Raw genomic sequence first — 23,452 nt, forward strand, 5'->3', positions numbered from 1 at the left:
ACTTTAGGAATAGGACTCCGACAAACATATTGAACAAGAGGAACCTCAGCACGTCATTAACATGATCATTGGTAGAGTCGACGTCCCCTAGGGACTAATGCTAAAGAGTACTAAAATGTCCATCACATGGGAAAAACGAACCTGAGATTATATCTAGGAGGGAACCATTTCGTTCAAAGATGAGGACGTCGAAGGCATCGTGCAACAGCATAATGATGCACTGGTAATATATGTACTTAGAAATAAATCTCGATTTAAGCATGTGTTGATTGATCCAAGTAGCTCGGCCAATATCATCAGATCAAGGGTCGTATAAAGGTGGGTCTACAAGACCAAATAGTGCTGGCAGTCCGGGTATTAAATGGTTTCAACATGGCATACGAATCTACTAAAGGGGAAATAACCCTACCGGTGAACACTGTCGGGAACATTCAGGAAATAAAATTCTATGTGATCGAAGGGGATATAAGGTATAATGCTCAATTCAGAAAATCATGGGTTCACAATATGAGGGCAGTATCCTCGACACTACAGCAGGCACTGAAGTTCCCCACACTGGGAGGAATCAAGATGGTTTACGGAGAGCAGCCAGCTGTAAAAGAAATGTTCGCAGTCGATGAGGTAATCTTGATGTCCGCACTCTCGAAATCAAAGAACACGGAGACGGTTAGGAAGGAAGAAACTAAATAGCAATCACCGACACCAGCCCTGACCAAATCGGAGAAGCAAGGAGAAAGCGAGGATGATGATTATGGAGTCCCTAGGTCATTTATCACCCCTGACGATTCTGATGCTACCAAATCAACAGTCGAGGAGCTGAAGAAAGTCATATTGATCAAACACTTGCCCGATCTGAAGGTATACCTGAGCATGGGGTTAACTCCCGAGCTCAGGAAAAAACTCATTAAATTCCTTATAGCTAACATAGATTATTTCGCTTGGTCCCATCTTGATATGACAGGGATCCCGCCATAAATAACCACTCATAAGTTGAGCTTGGATCCAAAGTTCCACCCAGTTAAACAGAAGAGGAAGCCTCGGTGCGAAGTCAAGCATGCATTCATCAAAGACGATGTATCCAAACTCCTTAAAATAGGTTCCATTCGGGAAGTTAAGTACCCAGATTGGTTAACTAACATAGTGGCAGAGCCTAAAAAGGGAAATAAATTAAGAATGTGCGTAGATTATAAAGAATTGAACAAGGCGTGTCCTAAGGACTCTTTTCCTTTGTCAATCGCATGATTGATGCGACATCTGAGCGCGAGATACTCACCTTTCTCGACACCTATTCTGGGTACAACCAAATTCGGATGGACCCGGGCGATCAAGAAAAAACTTTCTTTATCACTATATTCGGCACCTATTGTTATAACCTAATGCCGTTTGGACTAAAGAATATCGGTGCCACTTATCAACACCTAGTAAATCGGATGTTTGAAGAACAAATTGGAAAATTAATGGAAGTTTATATTGATGACATGTTAGTTAAGTCCCTACGAGCAGAGAACCATTTGAAACATTTACAGGAAACCTTTGACATACTGAAGAGATACAATATGAAACTGAACCCAGAAAAAGTGCATTCAGGGTCGGATCCGGAAAATTTCTTGGATTCATGGTGTCCAACTGAAGGATTGAGATCAACCCCGATAAAATCAAAGCTATAGAAGACATCACCATGGTGGACAGTGTCAAGTCCATTCAGAGGCTAACCGGGCGCATAGCCGCCCTGGGCTGGTTCATATCGAGGTCCTCGGATAAGAGTCATCAGTTCTTCTCATTATTGAAGAAGAAGAAGAAGAATAACTTTTCTTGGACCCCGGAATGCCAACAAGCTTTAGAAGAACTCAAACGGTACCTTTCGAGTCCACCCTTGCTCCATACTCCGAAGGCGGATGAGCAGCTGTACCTTTACTTGGCGGTATCTGAGGTAGCGGTAAGTGGAGTCCTAGTCCGGGAAGAGGAAAGTATACAATTTCCTATTTACTATGTTAGTTTAACTCTAGGCGAGACCGAAACAAGGTATCCTCACCTGGAAAAATTAGCGCTCACTTTATTAAGTGCCTCCAGAAAATTAAAGTCGTATTTTCAATGCCCCCCCATATGTGTCGTAACTTGTTGAGTTTATTTCGGCAAACCTACTCTCTAAGAAATGAGGGGACTATCTGTATACGGGTAAAACTGAGGTGTAATGAGCCGACCGGTCGTTTTGAGAGTAATAGCCCCGATCCCCTATTAACTGTCTCCCCCAAATCTTTTTCTGCTATTGTGACTTGTCGGGATGATTGGTTTTGAGTTTCAGAGTGTTTTGGGACACTTAGTCCCTAAATGAGAGCTTAAGCCTTAGGATTTGGACCGTAGTCGGAACTGTGTGAAGATGACTCCGGAATGAAATTATGTCCGCTCCGTTAGCTCCGTTAGGTGATTTTAGGTTTAGGAGCATGTCCGAAATGTGTTTTGAGGGTCTGTAGTAGATTTAGGCTTGAATTGACGGAAGCTGATTTTTCGATGATGGCGGCCGATAGTGGAAATTTTGATACCGAGCTCGGAATGGAATTCCGAAAGTGGATGTAAGTTCGTAATATCATATGTGACCTGTGTGTAAATTTTAGGTCATTCGGACTAGATTTGATGTGGTTCGGCATCGTTTGTAGAATTTGGAAAACTTTAAATTCTTAGGTTTGAATCCGTGATTAATTCATGATTTTGGTATTGTTCGACGTGGTTTAAAGGCTCGACTAAGTTCGTAAGGTGTTTTAGGATTAGTTGGTATGTTGGTTGAGGTCCCTGGGGCCTCGAGTGTGTTTCGGATGCTTAACAGGTGAAACCTTAGACTTAGAGGAATTTTTGAACTTTGCTGGTTCTGGTGTTTTCGCACCTGCGGAAAAGAGACCGCAGGTGCGCGAGCCGCACATGCGGAGATGGAAGCGTAGATGCGATAAATCGAGAGTTGTCCTGGGGTCGCAGGTGCGAGGAAGTTTCCGCATCTGCGATGCCCGCAAATGCGTAAGGATGTTCGCACATGCGCAAGATGCGCAAAAGCGGAAGGGACTCCGCAGGCGCGAGAGCACAGATGCGGCCCTTTTTTCACAGGTGCGAAGGCAGAGGGGGTAAGTGAGTTGCGCAGATGCGCACGTTCCCGCAGGCAGGTGTGAAAATACCTGGGCAGTGATTAAAACCGAAGGGCTTCGTGATTTTTATCATTTTTGGCTTTGCAAACGCGGGTTAGGGCGATGTTTGAGAGCATTTTCGAGGCATTTCTTGAGGTAAGTTCCTTGTACTTATTTTTGGTTAATAATCTTGCCTTGCCATATATTTTCCCACCTAGTTAATGTGTATTTAAGGTGGAAATTGGAAGTTGGAGACTAGGGATTTGGGAGTTTGAATTGTGGATTGGAGGACCATTTGGTGTCGGATTTTAGTAAATTTGATATGGTTAGGCTCGTGAATGAATGATCTTTCTAGTTTCGTGAATTTTGTCGGGTTTCGAGAAATGGGTCCCGGGGGCCGGGTTTGAGCCAATTTTGGGTTTTGGAATAATTTTGTAGTTTTTCTTGTGGGATTAATTCCATTAGCTCGTATTGATGGTATTGTACTGTTTTGAATAGATTCTGGCCATTTGGAGTCTGATACTCGTGGCAAGAATGTAATATCAAGTTGAATGGTTCAAGGTAAGTGGCTTGCCTAACCTTGTGTTGGGGACTTTCCCCTTAAGATATCTTGATATTATTTGGTGTGTAGGTGCTGTGTACGTAAGGTGACGAGTACGTACACGGGCTATTATTGCAAAAATCATGTTTAACCTTTTTAAATCTTAAATTGCTTCTCTTATTAATTGTACTAATATGTTTAATTGTGTAGTTTAGATTAGAAAAGCATGCTTACGTATTTTAACTGCCTAATTGACATTCTGTGCGTCATGTTCAGTTAAGTCCTTATTTGCCTTATCTGTGTCCAATATAAACTGTATAACTCGATGTCATACCTGTCATTTCATCTTGCATTGCATATTTAAATTGGGACTACGGACGTATTCCGGGAGATCCCCCTGTACTGCATATTTACTTTGGGACTACGGACGTATTTCGGGAGATCCCCCTATACTGCATATTTACTTTGGGACTACAGACGTATTTCGGGAGATCCCCCTGTACTGCATATTTACTTTGGGACTACGGACGTATTCCGGGTGATCCCCCAGCACTGCATATTTACTTTGGGACTACGGACGTATTCCGGGAGATCCCCATGTACTGCATATTCATTTGAAACTACGGGATGGTATCCCGAGAGATTTCCCATTGTGTTTACCTTGTTTTGAGCCGAGGGCTCCCTTAACTGTTAAATTTTCGAGAATTTCTTAAACTGTGTTGCCGTAAATTCTACTTATATCTATTACTGTTTAATTTATTATATTTACTCTAGTAGGGCCTTGACCTGACCTCGTCACTACTCGACCGAGGTTAGGCTTGGCACTTATTGGGTACCATTATGGTATACTCATGCCCTTCCCTGCACATGTTTTTCGTGTGCAGATCTAGGTTCGAGCTATCAGCCCCGGGGTTAGTACGTGCTGCTGATTCTAGGAGACTTCAAGGTACCTCTGCTTGCGTCCGCAGATCTTCAGAGTCCCCTTCTACTCCCTCGTCTAGAAATTTTCCTTATTATCTTCAGACTTTTGTATAGAACTACATAGATTATAGCAGCTTGTGACTTAGTGATATTCCGGGTCTTGGAAAATTATTTTGTGTATGCCGAGTAGTACTACTCTTGGCTATTTAAAATATACTGTTTATCTTTAAAATGTTGTGTTTTCTTTATATTTTTCGCAAATGTTAGGCTTACCTAGTCGTAAAGACTAGGTGCCATCACGACACCTTACGGAGGGTTAATTTGGGTCGTGACAAGCTGGTATTAGAGCACTAGGTTCTTAGGAGTCGCGAGTCACAAGCCAGTTTATTAGAGTCTCGCGGATCGGTGTGGAGACGTCCGTACTTATCTTCGGGAGGCGATGTAACTGTTAAGAACAATCATATTTCTTTGATTTCCTTATCGTGCGAGTTATTGACACCAAAAATTCTAAGATTCTATTCTATTCTTTCTCATAGATGGTGATGACTCGCAATGAGAGGACCGACGATCTGGCACCTAAGCCCCCTGCCAGAGCCACCAGAGGCCGAGGTTGGGGTAGAGGACGACCACGCGGTGAAGCCCGAGCACCTGCGAGAGCTGCGTCAGAGGAGCCCCCAGCTGGAGGGCCAGCTCCATAGATCCTTATTGCTACTCCAGCCCTCCAGGAGACTTTAGCTCAGTTCTTGAGCATGTTCAGCACTCTGGCTCAGGCTGGACTATTTTCGATAGCTCCCGCTACATCTCAGGCCGAGGGAAGGGCACAGACTCCCGTAGCCCGCAGCCCTGAGCAGAGGGTCCAGGTTGATCAGGCCCCAGAGTATATTCCTATGCCCCCAGTGGCTTCGGTTCAGCATGAGATCAGGGTAGCTACTTCTGAGGCAGAGCAGCTCAGACTTGAGAGGTACAAGAAGTACCACCCATCTACTTTCAGCGAACTAGCTTTAGATGATGCTCTGGATTTTCTTGAGGAGTGTCATCGTATTCTCCGCACTATGGGCATTGTGGAGATGAGTGGGGTTCCTTTCACTGCTTTCCAGCTGAGGGGAGCAGCATATCAGTGGTGGCGTGCCTATGAGCTGAGTAGTCCGGACGAGGCAGCCTCACTCACTTGGACTCACTTTTCAGAGATGTTCTTATATGAGTATGTTCCTCAGAGCCTCAGAGATGCTTGGCGCGCAGAGTTCGAGTAATTGTGCCAGGGTTCTATGAATGTGTCGGAGTATGCAGTCCATTTTAGTGGGTTAGCTCGCCATGCACCGGCTCTGGTTGCTACAGTCAGAGAGAGGGTTCGTCGCTTCATTGAGGGACTCCACCCCAGTATTCGGACCAGTATGGCCAAGGAGTTGGAGATGGACATAACTTATCAGCAGGCAGTGGGCATTGCCAAGAGAGTGGAGGGCATGTTCGCCCGGGACCGAGAGGAGAGAGAGGCCAAGAGGTCTCGAGAGACTGGTCATTATTCAGGAGCTCGTGCACCAGCAGCATGCTATGGTAGGGGTTTTGTGAGTCGCCCTGTTCATTCAGCTCTTCCAGTAGCCAGCAGTGTCCCAGCTCCTCCTAGACCTCAGGAGCCCTATTATGCACCGCCAGTATCTAGTATGCTTCATACTCGAGGTGCTATTACCGGCCAGTCCAGCAGGTCAGGTCCGAGTCAGTCTCAGCCGCCGCGTCCTCTGAGAGGTTGTTTTGAGTGTGGTGACACTCGTCACCTAGTTAGAGATTGCCCCAGAGCCAGGAGGGGTGCACCTTCACAGACTTATCAGCCTCCACGTGCTCCACCGGGTCTTCCGGCCCTTCTTCCAGCACCAGCTACTACCCTACCTCCTCAACCAGCTCGAAGTGGAGGTCGGGGAGATCGAGATCGCCCTAGAGGGGGAGGCCAGGCCAGGTACTATGCCCTTCCATCCCGGTCAGAGACCGTTGCTTCAGATTCAGTTATCATAGGTATCGTCCCCATCTATCATAGGGATGCATCAGTATTATTTGACCCAGGCTCTACATATTCATATGTGTCTTCTTATTTTGCCCCACATCTGGGGATATCTTGGGATTCATTGAGTTTCTCTGTTTATGTATCTACTCCCGTGGGAGATTCTCTCATTGTGGACCGCGTATATCGGTTGTGTTTGATTGCTCTTAGTGGTTTTGAGATCAGAGTCGATTTGTTATTTCTCAGTATGGTAGATTTTGATGTTATCTTGGGCATGGACTGGTTGTCGCCCCATTATGCTATTCTTGATTGTCACGGTAAGACCGTGACGCTGGCTATGCCAGGTTTGCCGAGATTAGAGTGGAGAGGTACCTTAGAGTATACTCCCTCCAGGGTCGTTTCATTTCTTAAAGCTCAGCGAATGGTTGAGAAGGGGTGTGATGTGTATTTGGCCTATGTGAGAGATGTCAGTATTGATACCTCTACAGTTGAGTTAGTTCCAGTAGTGAGGGACTTCCCAGATGTGTTTCCAGCTGATCTTCCAGGCATGCCACCCGACAGAGATTGATTTTGGCATTGATTTGTTGCCGGGCACTCAGCCCATCTCTATTCCTCCATATCGTATGGCTCCTCCTGAATTAAAAGAGTTGAAGGAGCAGTTGCAGGAGTTGCTTGATAAGGGCTTCATTCAGCCCAGTGTGTCACCTTGGGGTGCTCCGATCTTATTTGTAAAGAAGAAGGATGGTTCTATGCGTATGTGTATTGATTATCGGCAATTGAACAAGGTTACAGTGAAGAACAGGTATCCTTTACCTCGCATTGATGATTTATTTGATCGGTTACAGGGTGCCAGGGTGTTTTCCAAGATTGACTTGCGTTCTGGCTATCATCAGTTGAAGATTCGAGAGCCGGATATCCTGAAGACTACTTTTAGGACCATATATGGTCACTATGAGTTTCTTGTCATGTCATTTGGGCTGACCAATGCCCCAGCAGCCTTTATGCATTTGATTCACAGTGTATTCCGGCCTTATCTCGATTCCTTTGTCATTGTGTTTATTGATGACATCCCTGTATATTCTCGATCTTGGGAAGATCATGAGCAGCACCTGAGGACCGTGCTTAAGACTTTGAGGGAGAAGAGGTTGTATGCAAAATTTTCTAAGTGTGAATTCTGGCTTGATTCAGTGGCATTCTTGGGCCACATAGTGTCTTGTGATGGGATCAAGGTAGATCCGAAGAAGGTGGAGGCAGTGCAGAGTTGGCCTAGACCGTCATCAGCTACGGAGATCCGCAGTTTCCTTGGTTTGGCGGGGTATTACCGTCGCTTTGTGGATGGATTTTCATCCATTACAGCACCTATGACCAGGCTGACCCAGAAGGGTGCTCCGTTCAGGTGGACCGAGGAGTGTGAGTAGAGCTTTCAGAAGCTCAAGACAGCTTTGACTATAGCCCCAGTATTAGTATTGCCTATAGGTTCAGGGTCATACACTGTCTATTGTGATGCCTCAAGGATTGGCCTTGGAGCGGTATTGATGCAGGATAGTAGGGTGATTGCCTACGCATCTAGACAGTTGAAGGTGCATGAGAAGAATTATCCAGTTCATGATCTCGAATTAGTAGCTATTATTCACGCCCTGAAGATCTGGCGTCATTATTTGTACGGTGTTCCCTGTGAGATTTACACTGATCACCGGAGTTTGCAGTACTTGTCCAGGCAGAAGGACCTTAATTTTCGTCAGCAGAGGTGGTTGGAGCTACTTAAAGACTATGATATCACTATATTATACCACCCGGGGAAGGCCAATGTAGTGGACGACTCCTTGAGTCGTCGGGCAGAGAGTTTGGGGAGCTTGGCATATCTTCCGGCAGCTGAGAGGCCCTTAGCCTTGGATGTTCAGGCCTTAGCCAACCAGTTCATGAGATTGGATATTTCAGAGCCTAGCCGGGTATTAGCTTGTGTGGTTGCTCGGTCTTCTCTTTATGACCGTGTCAGGGAGCGCCAGTATGATGATCCTCATCTTCTAGTTCTTCAGGACAGGGTTCGGCGAGGTGATGCCAGAGATGTGACTATTGGTGAGGACGGTGTGATGAGGATGCAGGGCCGGATCTGTGTGCCCAATGTAGATGGGCTTCAGGAGTTGATTCTCGAGGAGGCCCATAGATCGCGGTACTCCATTCATCCGGGTGCCGCAAAGATGTACCAGGACTTGAAGCAGCACTATTGGTGGAGAAGAATGAAAAAGGACATAGTTGGGTTTGTGTCCAAGTGTCTCAACTGTCAGCAGGTTAAATATGAGCATCAGAGACCGGGTGGATTACTTCAGAGGTTGGAGATCCCAGAGTGGAAGTGGGAGCGGATCACCATAGACTTTGTGGTTGGACTTCCTCGGACTTTGAGGAAGTTCGATGCTTGTTGCTGACTACATACTCTTCAGAGAGGTTGACTGAGATTTATATCAGAGAGATTGTCTGCCTTCATGGTATTCCAGTATCCATCATTGCAGACAGAGGTACACAGTTCACATCACGGTTTTGGAGAGCCGTACAGCAGGAGTTGGGTACTAGGGTGGAGTTGAGCACAGCCTTTCACCCTCAGACGTACGGACAGTCCGAGCGCACAATTCAGATTTTTGAGGATATGCTCTGTGCCTGTGTGATGGAGTTTGGAGGGTCATGGGACCGATACTTTCCACTTGCAGAGTTCGCTTACAACAACAGTTACCAGTCCAGCATTCAGATGGCACCGTATAAGGCTTTGTATGGTAGGCGGTGCCGGTCCCCAGTGGGATGGTTTGAGCCGGACGAGGCCCAATTGTTGGGTACAGATTTGGTCCAAGATGCCCTGGATAAAGTGAAGGTGATTCAGGAGAGACTTCGTACAGCCCAGTCCAGGTAGAAGAGTTATGCAGACCGTAAGGTTCGTGATTTGGCGTTTATGGTTGGTGAGCGGGTCTTGCTTCGGGTATCGCCTATGAAGGGTGTCATGAGGTTCGGGAAGAAGGGCAAGCTGAGCCCGAGGTTCATTAGTCCTTTTGAGATATTGCGACGAGTTGGGGAGCTTGCTTATGAGCTTGCCTTGCCTCCCAGCCTAGCAATAGTTCACCCGGTATTCCACGTGTCTATGCTCCGGAAGTATCACAGTGATCCGACTCATGTATTGGATTTCAGCTCTATCCAGTTGGACAAAGATCTATCTTATGTTGAGGAGCCAGTAGCCATATTGGACAGGCAGGTCAGAAAGCTCAGGTCAAAGAATATTGCTTCAGTAAAGGTCCAGTGGAGGGGTCAGCCGGTCGAGGAGGCGACTTGAGAGACCGAGCAAGATATGCGCAGCCAGTACCCTCATCTTTTCACAGTTTCAGGTATGTCTTTATACTCGTTCGAGGACGAACGATTATTTTAAGAGGGAGAGGATGTAATGACCAGGCCGGTCATTTTGAGAGTAATAGCCCCAATCCCCTATTAATTGTTTCCCCCAAATCTTTTTCTGCTATTGTGACTTGCCAGGATAATTGGTTTTGAGTTTCGGAGTGTTTTGGGACACTTAGTCCCTAAATGAGAGCTTAAGCCTTAGGATTTGGACCGTAATCGGAACTGTGTGAAGACGACTTCGGAATAGAATTCTGTCAGTTTCGTTAGCTCCGTTAGGTGATTTTGGGTTTAGGAGCATGTACGGAATGTGTTTTGGGGGTCTGTAGTAGATTTAGGCTTGAATTGGCGGAAGCTAGTTTTTCGGCGATGTTGGCCGATAGTGAAAATTTTGATATCAAGCTCGAAATGGAATTCTGAAAGTGGCTGTAGGTTCGTAATGTCATATGTGACCTGTGTGTAAAATTTGAGGTCATTCGGACTAGATTTGATGTGGTTCGGCGTTGTTTGTAGAATTTGGAAAACTTTAAATTCTTATGTTTGAATCCGTGATTAATTCATGAATTTTGGTGTTGTTCGACGTGGTTTAAAGGCTCGACTAAGTTCATAAGGTGTTTTAGGATTGATTGGTATGTTTGGTTGAGGTCCCGGAGGCCTCGGGTGTGTTTCGGATGCTTAACGGGTGAAAACTTGGACTTAGAGGAATTTCTGAACTTTGTTGGTTTTGGTGTTTTCGCACCTGCAGAAAAGAGACCGCAGGTGCGTGAGCCGCACATGCGGAGATGGAAGCGCAGATGCGATAAATCGAGAGTTGTCCTGGGGTCGCAGGTGCGAGAAAGTTTCCGCATATGCGATGCCCCCAAATGCGCAAGGATATTTGCACATGCGCAAGATGCGCAGAAGCGGAAGGGACTCTGCAGGCGCGAGGGCGCAGATGCGGCCCTTTCATCGCAGGTGTGAAGGTAGAGGGGGTAAGTGAATTGCGCAGATGCACACGTTTTCTGCACAAGCACACCCGCAGGTGCGAGCCTAGGTTCCGCAGGTGCGGAAATACCTGGGCAGTGATTAAAACCGAAGGGCTTCGCGATTTTTATCATTTTTGGCTTTGCAAACGCGGGTTGGGGCGATTTTTGAGAGCATTTTCGAGGCATTTCTTGAGGTAAGATCCTTGTGCTTATTTTTGGTCAATAATCTTGCCTTGCCATGTATTTTTCCACTTAGTTAATGTGTATTTAAGGTGGAAATTGGAAGTTGGAGACTAGGGATTTTGTGGATTGGAGACCATTTGGTGTCGGATTTTAGTAAATTTGATATGGTTAGACTCGTGAGTGAATGAGCTTTTTAGTTTCGTGAATTTTGTCGGGTTTCGAGACGTGGGCCCCGGGGGCCGGGTTTGAGCTAATTTCGGATTTTGGCCTAATTTTATAGTTTTTCTTGTGGGATTAATTCCATTAGCGCGTATTGATTGTATTGTACTGTTTTGAATAGATTCGGGCCATTTGGAGTCGGATACTCATGGCAAGAACGTGATATCAAGTTGATTTGAGCGGTTCGAGGTAAGTGGCTTGCCTAACCTTGTGTTGGGGACTTTTTTCTTAAGATATCTTGATATTATTTGGTGTGTGGGCGCCGTGTACGTGAGGTGACGAGTACGTACACGAGCTATTATTGCAAAAATCATGTTTATCCTTTTTAAATCATAAATTGCTTCTCTTATTAATTGTACTAATATGATTAATTGTGTAGTTTAGACTAAAAAAGCATGCTTACGTGTTTTAACTACCTAATTGACATTCTGTGCGTCATGTTCAGTTAAGTCCTTATTTGCTTTATCTATGTCCAGTATAAACTGTATAACTCGATATCATACCTGTCATTTCATCTTGCGTTGCATATTTAAGTTGGGACTACGGACGTATTCCGGGAGATCCCCATGTACTGCATATTTACTTTGGGACTACGGACATATTCCGAGAGATCCCCCTGTACTACATATTTACTTTGGGACTACGAACGTATTCCGGGAGATCCCCATGTACTGCATATTTACTTTGGGACTACGGACGTATTACGGGAGATTCCTCTGTACTGCATATTTACTTTGGGACTACGAATGCATTTCGGGAGATCCCCTTGTACTGCATATTTACTTTGGGACTATGGACGTATTGCGGGAAATCCCCCAGCATTGCATATATACTTTGGGACTACAGACGTATTCCTGGAGATCCCCATGTACTGCATATTCATTTGAAACTACGGGACGTTATCCCGAGAGATTACCCACTGTGTTTACCTTGTTTTGAGCCGAGGGCTCCCTTAACTGTTAAATTTTCGAGAATTTCTTTAACTGTGTTACCGTAAATTCTACTTATATCTTTTACTGTTTAATTTATTATATTTACTCTCATAGTACCTTGACCTGACCTTGTCACTACTCGACCGAGGTTAGGCTTGGCACTTACTGGGTACCATTATGGTATACTCATGCCCTTCCCTGCACATGTTTTTCGTGTGCAGATCCAGGTTCGAGCTATCAGCCCCGGGGTTAGTACGTGCTGCTGATTCTAGGAGACTTCAAGGTACCTCTGCTTGCGTCCGCAGATCTTCGGAGTCCCCTTCTACTCCCTCGTCTAGAGATTTTCCTTATTATCTTCAGACTTTTGTATAGAGCTACATAGATTATAGCAGCTTGTGACTTAGTGATATTCCGGGTCTTGAAAAATTATTTTGTGTATGCCGAGTAGTACTACTCTTGGCTATTTAAAATATACTGTTTATCTTTAAAATGTTGTGTTTTCTTTATATTTTTCGCAAATGTTAGGCTTACCTAGTCGTAAAGACTAGGTGCCATCACGACACCTTACGGAGGGTTAATTTGGGTCGTGACAACGAGGTTAATGAGCATCCCGATTTTTCGGTGGGGCAAACGAAGAAAGGACGTAACTACAAGGAATCAGAATCGAAGCCAGGAGCCTCTCGTATCAAGGCCCGAACAAAACACCTGCCCTCGGAGCTATCGAGACCACGCCACCCGGATCCAATTCGAGTTTCAAGACCTCGGAAAGCAATATCAAACGACCGTGTATGATTAACAAAGGGCCGTGATATCCGTTCCCAACCGGATATCACGGCGTGAATCTCGGCCCGTATCGGCAACAGATGAGTGATTGGCGAAAAGGAAGATTTTTACCTTTCTTAGAATTGTACTTAGGGTAAAACTCCCATACTATATAAAGAGGAAGCTGATTATTCAATAGGAACACGGTAACACACATATCAAGGCAATATACATTTGTTTTCTTTGCTCCTAAACGTGATTCAAAGTCCTTAATTTTACTCATAGTTTATCATAAGTGTTTGGCTCCAAACCAAAGACAAGCTAATTGTTAAGCTCATAACCGAGCCCAAACTCGATACTAGTACTACTGGTTTGACTATTTATTCTATTTTTAATTTGTTCATCTAACTTTATTAATCACATGTATTGAATTAGTCCACATATCTTTAAAATCATGTATAAATTCAATTGTTATCCATTTTAAGGGTAAACAGAATGTAAATAGTTTTTGGCGCGAGTTAAAAGTAAACAAAAATCTTCTTCTTTTTTTTTATTTATAAAGAGTCTATATATATCCGGATTGGCTTCTTTTAGCTGTGGAATCTTCTGGATAAACAATGGCCAAAATATATGTGGTGTTTGTAGCATCTTAGTGGATCAAATTAAATATGTGCGTTACGAACGACTATTAAGTAATCCAGTAGTAGTACTCTATGTATTATATAATACTAGCAAGTTATGAGTTTTTTTAGTTTATTTATGTATCATATTATTACTTAATTAGCTCTGTCTGTATGAGTTTGCTAACATTGTCAATAAAATATTTAGATTAAAAAACAATTATGGTAGGTTGACATTCAATCTGAATTTACTCACTTTATGAAAAAAAGTCATAGTAATAGAATTCGTTGCCATAAGCTCATCACCTAGGCATGCGCCACAAGAGGTAATGAATTTTTGAAGACGGATATTTATGAAGTGACATGGACAATGACAACATATATAGTCTACTTCAACTTCCGTAAGATTAAGATGTAATTGTTATATTGTTATCAATAGCGGAGTCACACTTCTAAAATAAAATTCCTTCTCTTGAAGATTACACTATGTAAGAAAAATATTATTATGTATATATCGTATGTTGAATTCTTTTAATTTCTCATACTTTTTTATATTCTAATTCCCTGTAATGAAAATTCTAGGTCTGTGAATAATACGATAGATACAATTAAGCAAACATATATAGACGCTTGTAATATATGTTGCACACGCAAAAACTATGTATTCGTGTTCATATTTGTTTAGCCTAGCATGGTATCTACGATTATCATATATGAAGCACTTTTGCTTGTAGACTTTCTTTCTCTCTGTGTTCTTTTTTTCCCTTTGGTGATCGAGGTTAAGATTTGTAGATGGTAAGTTATTGAGGACAGAAAATGTATAAAGAATTGTAGAATATCTAATTTATTTAAATCATCTAAAACATAGACCATAGGAAGTGGATAGGTGTTTAAATTTTTTTAAAAAAGAAGAAGAAATAGAAAATGGATAATGTTATTTACGAGATATTTGTATATATGCTATCTGAGGGATTCACGACTCATAGGAAGAGGCTGATCTTACGAGAGCAAAACACCTGGACTGTCGAAAGTTCAAATTCATCATTTATTGGAAAAGCAAATCAATTAGGAGGGGACACGGTGGCAATTTTCTTATATTTATCCTCAAAGAATTTGTCCAAATGGGTATTTCCTTAGTATAATTATTTCAGCCAAGTGGCAACTCTTGAAAGAAATCCAAGCCGACTTGGCTAGTTGTTTCCAAATCTTCACTTCCTTTGTTAAGACAGTGTGCACCACTCCCTATTCATCAACGTAACTCCAACGTCTAGAAAATAAAATGAAATTTACCCATTTACGTATTTTTAATTCGTCCAATTTGTTCAAGCTTAAATGATTAGGTTATGGTCCATTTATTGATCTAATTCAACAAGGTAAACTTGAAATCATGACCCGTAAAATACGTCAAAATAATGTATCCTAATAGGTCAAAGTCAAACTCAAATCCAAGCATACAAAATTGAATTTCTAGATTACAAAATTATTTCAATTTAAAAAAAATTGAAAATCATGTCAATTTGGAGATAGAAAATTATTCAGAAAACAAAACCAAAAAAAGGAGAGATTAGATTATGTTTGACGAGAATGGTGATAAGTTATGACTCGTTATTAACTCAAACAAACATGCATTAAATGGATCGTACTATAATTCCTTTATTAGTTTAGTTTGTTTTGACTTCCTCAACGTGAAAAATGGTAGTTCGGTGATGACGCATAAAGTATTTTGTATCATACAAGGTTTGGAGGATCGCATCTCGACGTAAACAATCTATCCTAATACAAGTATTAATTATTGTTTTTACTGTCCGTATCCGCGATCCGTTTACGTGGCTCCTTTACCACTCATATTTCATCATAGCTAAGCACGTGAGATTGACGCACTTAAGGAGCGTATACGAAGCTCAGGAATGTGAAATTCTGGATAAGAACCCTTTTTCTTTCTCTTCCACATTAGATCCGAGTCATAATACTATACTGTACAAAATACAAATCCCCCCACACAGCAACTCCTTCTGACTTTCTCTCCTCTCTCTTACAAAGAAATATCAAATCCACAGTTTCTGTTTTGCTTTCCGTGTACCATCAGAAACTGACACCTTAACCTCCTCACAATTTCTTTAAAATAATAAAGCCCATCACTCTTCAATCCTCCACAATCCCCCTACAAAATTAAAATTCCTCTATTTTCGTTTCTCCATTTGCCATACCTTTATACTCAAATTAGTAGTACTAGCACATCACTATTATTTGTGCCTTGTCTTTCATTACGTTAAAGTTGTTTTACCAATCCAATAAGCAGATAGAGTAGAAAAAAAGGCTCGAAACAAAGTTGACTGAGACCACCAACCGACTCCTAGACTCGATTTTCTGTCTTTACTCATGGATGCTAATGTTTGTTCTAATCCAATAAGCACAAAGAGTTGAAGAGAAGTTCCGAAACAAGGTTGACTGCAACAGCTCTGACTTGTTTTTAGTCATGGGTGCTAATGCTTCTGCTATTAACTCGGGACGAGATGGATTAAACAATGAGTCATTAAAGCGTAAACTGGAAGATATACCCGAGGCATGTGTTGCTTTAGTATTGTCATATTTGGACCCGCCGGAGATCTGCAAGTTGGCCCGTATTAATCGGGTCTTTCATGCCGCTTCTTCTTCTGATTTTATCTGGGAATCCAAGTTGCCGTCAAATTATAGATATTTACTTGAGGAGGTACTGGGCATGAAAGTTGCTGGAATGCATAAAAAGGATATCTTTGCTAGGCTTTCCAAGCACAATTCTTTTGATGGTGGCACAAAGGTTGGTTTGTTTGTTTGTTTGAATTAATGAGTTCTTTATATTATTCATTTTTATGAGTTTGAGTTTTGATTAATTATTTCAAATGAAAAAACTTGGACAACTGCAGGAAATGTGGATTGACAAGAATAATAATGGAGGAGTTTGCTTGGCGATTTCTTCAAAAGGAATGACCATTACTGGTATCGATGATCGGAGATACTGGAATCACATTCCGACTGAAGAATCAAGGTGGGTTTATTTACTTGTATATTATTATATTTATGCCTGTTGTTTGTGCTTTTAGGGTCGTTTGATTCGCATACTAGTTATAGTGATATTATAATACCGGATTAATTCATTACATGGTTATTTTGGTGAACACACTTTTTTAATGTAAATTTATGGCTTACTGTATAGAAATAAATAGATTGAGAATAAAATATACGGAGTATAATATAAAATAAAGGGCAAAGAGTCAAATATACCCATCTACTTTGATATATTGTTCATATCTACCATTCTTTATACTATGAGTCCAAATATACCCTTGTCGCTATACTTTGGGTTCAAATATACCCCTCATTTAAACGGAGGGACACGTGTCAATAATCATAGACGGATCCAGGATTTAAACTCTATAGGTTCAACTTTTAAGATTTTTAGCATTGAATCCATTATATTTTTAAAGTTATGGTTCAAATCTATTATTTTTGCAATTTTAATGAATTTTTACACATAAATTTCTACTCAACGTCGAAAGTTATGGGTTCAATTGAACCCATAACTAACACACTACATCCGCCTTTCCCGAGTCATCGTCCTATTGGGCAATTCTAAATATCTCTTAATTAATTAAAAAGACTCATATCCATTACCCATATCCGAAAAGTAATTTTCTAAAGTAATTTATTTTTGAAAAACAAAAATTATTTTTACTAAAAACTGGAAAAAAAAAAAAGATTTTTTTTTCAGTTTTTACAACAAAAAAAAAAAAGCTTTGCAAAAAATAAAAAATATTTTCTAAAGCAATTTTTTTGTAAAAACTGAAAAAATAAATAAATTATTTTTACTAAAAACTGAAAAAAAATGAAAATTTTTTTTTTTTCAGTTTATACCCATACCCAAAAAGTAATTTTCTAAAGCATTTTTTTTGTAAAAACTGAAAAACTAATTTTTGTTTTACTAAAAATTAAAAAAAACGAAAATATTTTTTTTTTCATTTTTTACAAAAAAATCGCTTTAGAAAATATTTTTCAGTTTTTTAAAGCATTTCTTTTTGTAAACATTGAAAAAAAATATTTTTTTTTTCTTTCAGTTTTTAGTAAAAATAATTTCAGTTTTTACAAAAAACTATTGCTTTAAAAAATTGCTTTTCGGGTATGGGTAATGGGTATGAGTCTTTTTAATTAATTAGGAGATATTTAGAATTGACCAATAGGACGATGACACGTGTCCCTTCGTTTAAATGAGGGGTATATTTGAACCCAAAGTATAGCGGCAGGGGTATATTTGGACTCATAGTATAACGAATGGTAGATATGAATAATATACCAAAGTAGAGGGGTATATTTGGTATACCAAATGCTTTAGAAAATTAATTTTCGGGTAAACTGAAAAAAACAAAAATATTTTTTTTTTCAGTTTTTACAAAAAATAATCGCTTTAGAAAATTGATTTTCAGTTTTTATTTCCAGTTTTTACAAAATAATTGCTTTAGAAATATTTTTCAGTTTTTTAAATCATTTCTTTTTGTAAAAACTGAAGGTTTTAGTAAAAATAATTTTATTTTTTACAAAAAAATATTGCTTTAGAAAATTGCTTTTCGGGTATGGGTAATGATTATGGGTCTTTTTAATTAATTAGGAGATATTTAGAATTTCCCAATAAGACGATAACACGTGTCTCTCCGTTTAAATGAGGGGTATATTTGAACCCAAAGTACAACAGCAGGGATATATTTAGACTCATAGTATAACAAATGGTAGATATGAACAATATACCAAAGTAGAGGGGTATATTTGGCCCTTTTCCCTAAAATAAATTACTTGGATAAACTTTTATTTTCAATTTTAACTTTGATATTCTTAATAAGCTTTGGAAAAGGTGCTGTGTAGAGGGGCATCTATGTCATATGATTATTTTATCACGGGAAAGCTAATTTTGGGGTTTTTATCCAACGCTAAATATGGTATAAAAGAAATATCACAAATTATGGTATAACTAGTTCCGGAATTTCTTGCCAAACCCGGGTTATAAAATAAGTAAAGGCTCAAATTTTGAATGAAATTGATTCAGATGAACACAATAGCGAGTGTGTGTGACACTATGTGCGGTCCAACCTCTGATTTTCACGTCTCAACGTAATCTACCTTTTTTTTCTATAATAACGTTAATGGAAGAAACTGTGCTATTTACTTGTAGAATGCTACAGCCTACACCCAGGGCAGATCCACTTTGCTGCCTACGGGTTCACGTGAACCCACTAGCTTTTGTCCAAACAATATAAATGTGTTCGAAAAATTCACTAATTATGTATAAATGTTTGAATGTGAACCCAGTTACTATTAAAAATTTGCTCGAAGTCCTTATAATTTCGAAACATAGTGGATAGATTTATTGATCTCTATTTCCTTATTTTTCACTTAGGTTCCAAACTGTCGCATATCTTCAACAAATGTGGTGGCTCGAAGTCGATGGCGATCTTGAGTTCCAATTCCCAGCAGGAACATATAGTCTATTCTTTAGACTTCAACTTGGCAGGGTAGCGAAGAGACTAGGGCGTCGAGTATGTAACACCGATCACGTTCATGGCTGGGACTTGAAACCGGTACAATTCCAATTAACGACACCAAATGGCCAACGTGCCATATCGCGATGTTATTTGGATAATATAGGTACATGGACAAATCACCATGTGGGAGATTTTGTAGTCGAGGATCCCACGGTTGTGACGAAGATAAAATTTTCACTGATACAGATTGATTGTACACATACTAAAGGTGGTCTTTGTGTAGATTCCGTTTTGGTTTGCCCTATTAGTTTAGGTAAAGAGTTGAGATCTTTTGATAGTTTGATAGTCACCAAATGATCAATTTGTAGAGCAGAATGTTTTTGCCTAGAGTAGAGAAATCAGTATGTATAGTTTTCTCCCACAATGTCCTTAATTTTTCTTGTACATAAGCGTGGAGATTGATGGTTGATTGGTTGTCCAATTTTAGTCAAAATTCTAGTACTGCTCTCTTAAGTTTCTATAGCTTTTTGTATATATTTCTCTTATGTTTTTCATTCGTATCCCCATTTTAAAGGGAAACTAGGCTCAATGGTAAAAGTAGGCGATATGACTAGGAGGTTATGGGTTCGAGTCGTAAAAATAACTTACTTCTAGTACAAAATACAAAATAAAATCATTCATCAAATGCATTGTAATCTGGTCTTTTTGCGGACCTTATGCATAGCGGGAACTCGGTGTACCAACCTGCCCTTTTTTATCTTGTTGCCATTCTTGGGTCATACAATAATTGCATCTGCAGGTTTGCTGGAGAATTCCAGAAAGTGAATTAGAATTTAATATTCTTCCTTTGGTTATTCAAGAACCAAGATGAGTGAAGCAATGAAATGACCAATGATTGGATAAGATCGTTGACTTAATGAACTGATCAGATAGACTAATGCAATTCTTATTTCAAACAATATTTAGGAAATTAAGCACCCAATGACCTTATAAATAGATGACTTGATATTTTGACTCTCGCTTACCCTTGGTCAAACCACAAAAATATTGCCCATGCAACAAAACGGACAATATTTGTTAAATTTAAAGTCAGCTTATGAGACAATTAGAGTTAAAAAATCCGCAATGCCCTATTTCTTATCATTCCCTCAACAATATTAATGATGGTAGTGATGAATTTTGATAAGCTATGTAATATCAGGAAAAGGCAATGTTAACGCGCGAAGGATCTTGATCCATCTTTATCAACCTACATTATGGGATTGTTGACTTTGTTCTATTTTTCTTTGCTAATGAAAGGAGAAACTTTATATTAAAAGCATAGAAAATTTAGTTATTAAAAAATATAGGGGTAGACCGCATAGCGGTTTATCTCAATTTGTCTTTATTTAAAACACGTAAAATAAAGCCCGGAGGTGTTTCCTAGAATATTGTGTTATCTCCCTCCGTTATCGTTGGTTGCTTGGAGTGTCCATACTTTGTCAGAGTGTCAGCCACAAAGTTGCCTTCCCGATATATATGGGTTATTGCTTCCAATCCAACGGCATCAAGAAGAAAACTATAATCATTAAGAAGATGTGAGTAGCGGGGTTGTTCATCTTTAAATAAGTTATATAATACCTATGAATTTGTTTTCACTATAGTGGGAAAGAGATTTTTTGTGAAGGAGAGTTTTAGTCCTGCAATTAGTGCAAGCAGTTCAGCATGAAATGCGGATGTTGCAGCTATCTTCCACACAAAACCCACTATCCAATTGCCATTGTGGTCTCTGATGAGTCTACTAGTGCCACTGGTTTATTTATTTTTGTCATAAGCTTCATCAATGTTTTGTGCGGATGGTAGTCTCTTTGTTACGCATATCCTTTATCCAGTGGACAAAGTTGTGTACTTGTGGTCTTTGTAGGTTGAACAATGGCCATAAGTGGTAGGAGTGTTTGCATGTGAAGAATATGTGGCGTATGTCCTCCACTATAGTTAGACAAAATTGGCAAAGATTTGTTTGGAGTATATTTTTCTTATACAAGAAGTCTTTAGTAGGTAATTTGTGGTGTACACGTAGCCACAGGAAAGACTTCAGTTTATTCAAACATTTAAGTTGCCAAAGCCAAGAGTTATTTGCAGTGGTGTGTTGTGTTATTTGGTTGTTGATACGGAGTTAGAGTAGATAGGATGACTTTGTGGTAAAGTTGCCAAGAGATATTTGATTCCAAAAAGATTAGTCGGGTTTGGTTGAGAATGGGATGTAGATGCTTTTGATTTGATCTACAATATCAGGATATAGGGTTAAGGATAATCTATCCAATAATCACGAATGGTTTGTAAGGATTAATGACACTGTTAGTTGTTCCTCCATACGTTGTAGAGGCCCATGTATAGAGTTGCGCAAACAATTATTATGTGGAATCTAGTTATCGTTCCAGAGTTTGATTTTTTTTCCATCTCCTATGTTCTAGAATAGTCCTGTGTGAAATAGGACATTGGTTTTGGTCATGCTTTTCCATATGTGAATCATCAGGTTTAGCCTCGTATGTTCCTGCTCGTCTATGCTGAACATATTTTGCTTGAAGAATTTTTACCCACAAAGATTGGTCGCTCCTATGGATCCGCCATAGTAACACTGGTAGTATTGTAGAATTCTTCTCAGTAGTTTTATAAATACCAACCCTCCGAGCAATTTTGGCGTTGTTACCGTCTCCTAGTTAGCAACGTGTACTTTCCTTTTTTCCGGAGTTGATCCCCATAGAAAATTTCATTGGATACGGTGTATGTAATTTCTAGTGGAGGTTGGTAGTAAATTAATTTTCATGGAGTAATTTGGTATGGTGGCTAATACTGAGTGGATGAGAGTGGTTCTTCCTGCCATATAGAGAGATTTTGCTTTCCAGCCTGAAAGTTTATTGTTCATTCTGTCGATTATGAATTGATAGTCCTTGCCTTTGGGGGAGTAGTTCGTTAGGTAGAAGCCAAGGTATTTATCAAAGTTAGTTAATTTGCAGATGTTTAGGGCACTAGTTAGGCAATCTTGTGTGTTGATGGGGACATTTTTGGAAAAGAAAACTTTGGATGTTGAGAAATTAATTTTTTGCCCTGATTGGTGGTGTAGTGAATTGAAGATATTAATAATAGTGTCGTGTTATGTAAATCAGCACGTGAGAATAGTATAAGGTCGTCTGCAAAAAGCAGGTGTGAGACTAGTGGCCCCGATCTACTAATCTTGACTTGCGTCCAGTCACCGTTGACTGTTTCTTGGTCAATTTGGTAGGATAATGATTGCATACAAATGATGAAAATTGTTAAACCCCATGTTTTCATACATAAAAGTACGTCACAAGACAATTGATATAAGCTAAGAAATGATATCATCTTTGAAAGTAGATAAAGTAAGTTAATCATGTTAACTTGGAGGTTACAAATACTTAAGATCATGAATACCAAGTACCAAGAGGGTCGGAAGTCTTAGAAGCTAAACGAATTGAAGAAAATAAATTTCGTCAAAAGTCGACAAGTTGGGAATATTATAACATGTACTTTTGGGGTGAGACTAGGGTGATTAACATGATACAGAGGTTATGCTATGAGTTATTTTAGTTGTATGAAAGTCTTGTGTTATGTTTTGAAGTCAAGCGAGTTATGGAACAAAAATTAGCAAAGATCATCACAAGTTACATTCGTAAATGTGCTGAAAATTAGGTCAAATGTAGCTGAGTTTTTCTCCCAATATACTTAGAATTACGGGATTATCCACCTACCAAATTGAAGATGTACGAGTCTGTTTTCAATGCATTAAACCGTTTGTCGATATGACATCGGAGTAGAGAGATATTCGAATTTTTTAGAGATTGCACAAGCAGCTCCCAATGGGACCCACTTAGGCGGTGGTCGACCTACTTCACTTTAAAAATGATTTGGACGACCTTTATTTCTCATTTTTCGACCCAACCTCATCCCTACACCCCTTATAACCCTCCTAAACAGATACAATAAGGGTTTGAAGTGATTCCAAAGTGATTATACCATATTTCAACATCAGCACCTCTTTGAGGTTGTGTTGTCATTGAGGATAGTTGTGGGTTGTGTTTGGGTGAAATTTTAAGTTGTTTCTACTGGCTAATGTATATGGTATTGGAGGAGGCCCTTGTTACCGGGGAGATGCTTCCCAAATTTACATAAACGAACTGCTAGTTTAAGTTACGTACTTAGCCTTTACTCAGCACTGATTTTGAATCTCCTTATGCTATGGTAGATTGAGTTGAATTATTTGAAGAATTAATTAGAAGGTATGAAGGACTCAACGGGATTAAGGTATGTTAAGGCTAAACCTTTCCTCCAT

At 40.2% G+C, this 23,452-nt stretch overlaps 1 protein-coding gene across 1 annotated transcript; it reads left to right on the forward strand.

The window, feature by feature from the left end:
• Window positions 1-15,592: 15,592 nt before the first annotated feature.
• Window positions 15,593-19,615, forward strand: LOC104096928 (F-box protein PP2-A13-like). The gene is made up of 3 exons (XM_009603384.4): window positions 15,593-16,412; window positions 16,519-16,640; window positions 19,038-19,615. Exons 1-3 carry the CDS (start codon window positions 16,092-16,094, stop codon window positions 19,477-19,479), a joined length of 885 nt encoding a protein of 294 aa, XP_009601679.1. The 5' UTR covers window positions 15,593-16,091; the 3' UTR covers window positions 19,480-19,615.
• Window positions 19,616-23,452: the final 3,837 nt, after the last annotated feature.

This window comes from Nicotiana tomentosiformis, chromosome 8 (assembly GCF_000390325.3).
Source record: "Nicotiana tomentosiformis chromosome 8, ASM39032v3, whole genome shotgun sequence".
NCBI classification, from domain to species: domain Eukaryota; kingdom Viridiplantae; phylum Streptophyta; class Magnoliopsida; order Solanales; family Solanaceae; genus Nicotiana; species Nicotiana tomentosiformis.

Excerpts from the sequence above, each read along its gene's own strand:
- LOC104096928 (XM_009603384.4), top strand. The coding sequence starts at position 16,092 with ATGGGTGCTAATGCTTCTGCTATTAACTCGGGACGAGATGGATTAAAC. Across the intron at positions 16,413-16,518 it reads CTTTTGATGGTGGCACAAAG|GAAATGTGGATTGACAAGAA; the intron begins GTTGGTTTGTTT and ends GGACAACTGCAG. Across the intron at positions 16,641-19,037 it reads ATTCCGACTGAAGAATCAAG|GTTCCAAACTGTCGCATATC; the intron begins GTGGGTTTATTT and ends TTTTTCACTTAG.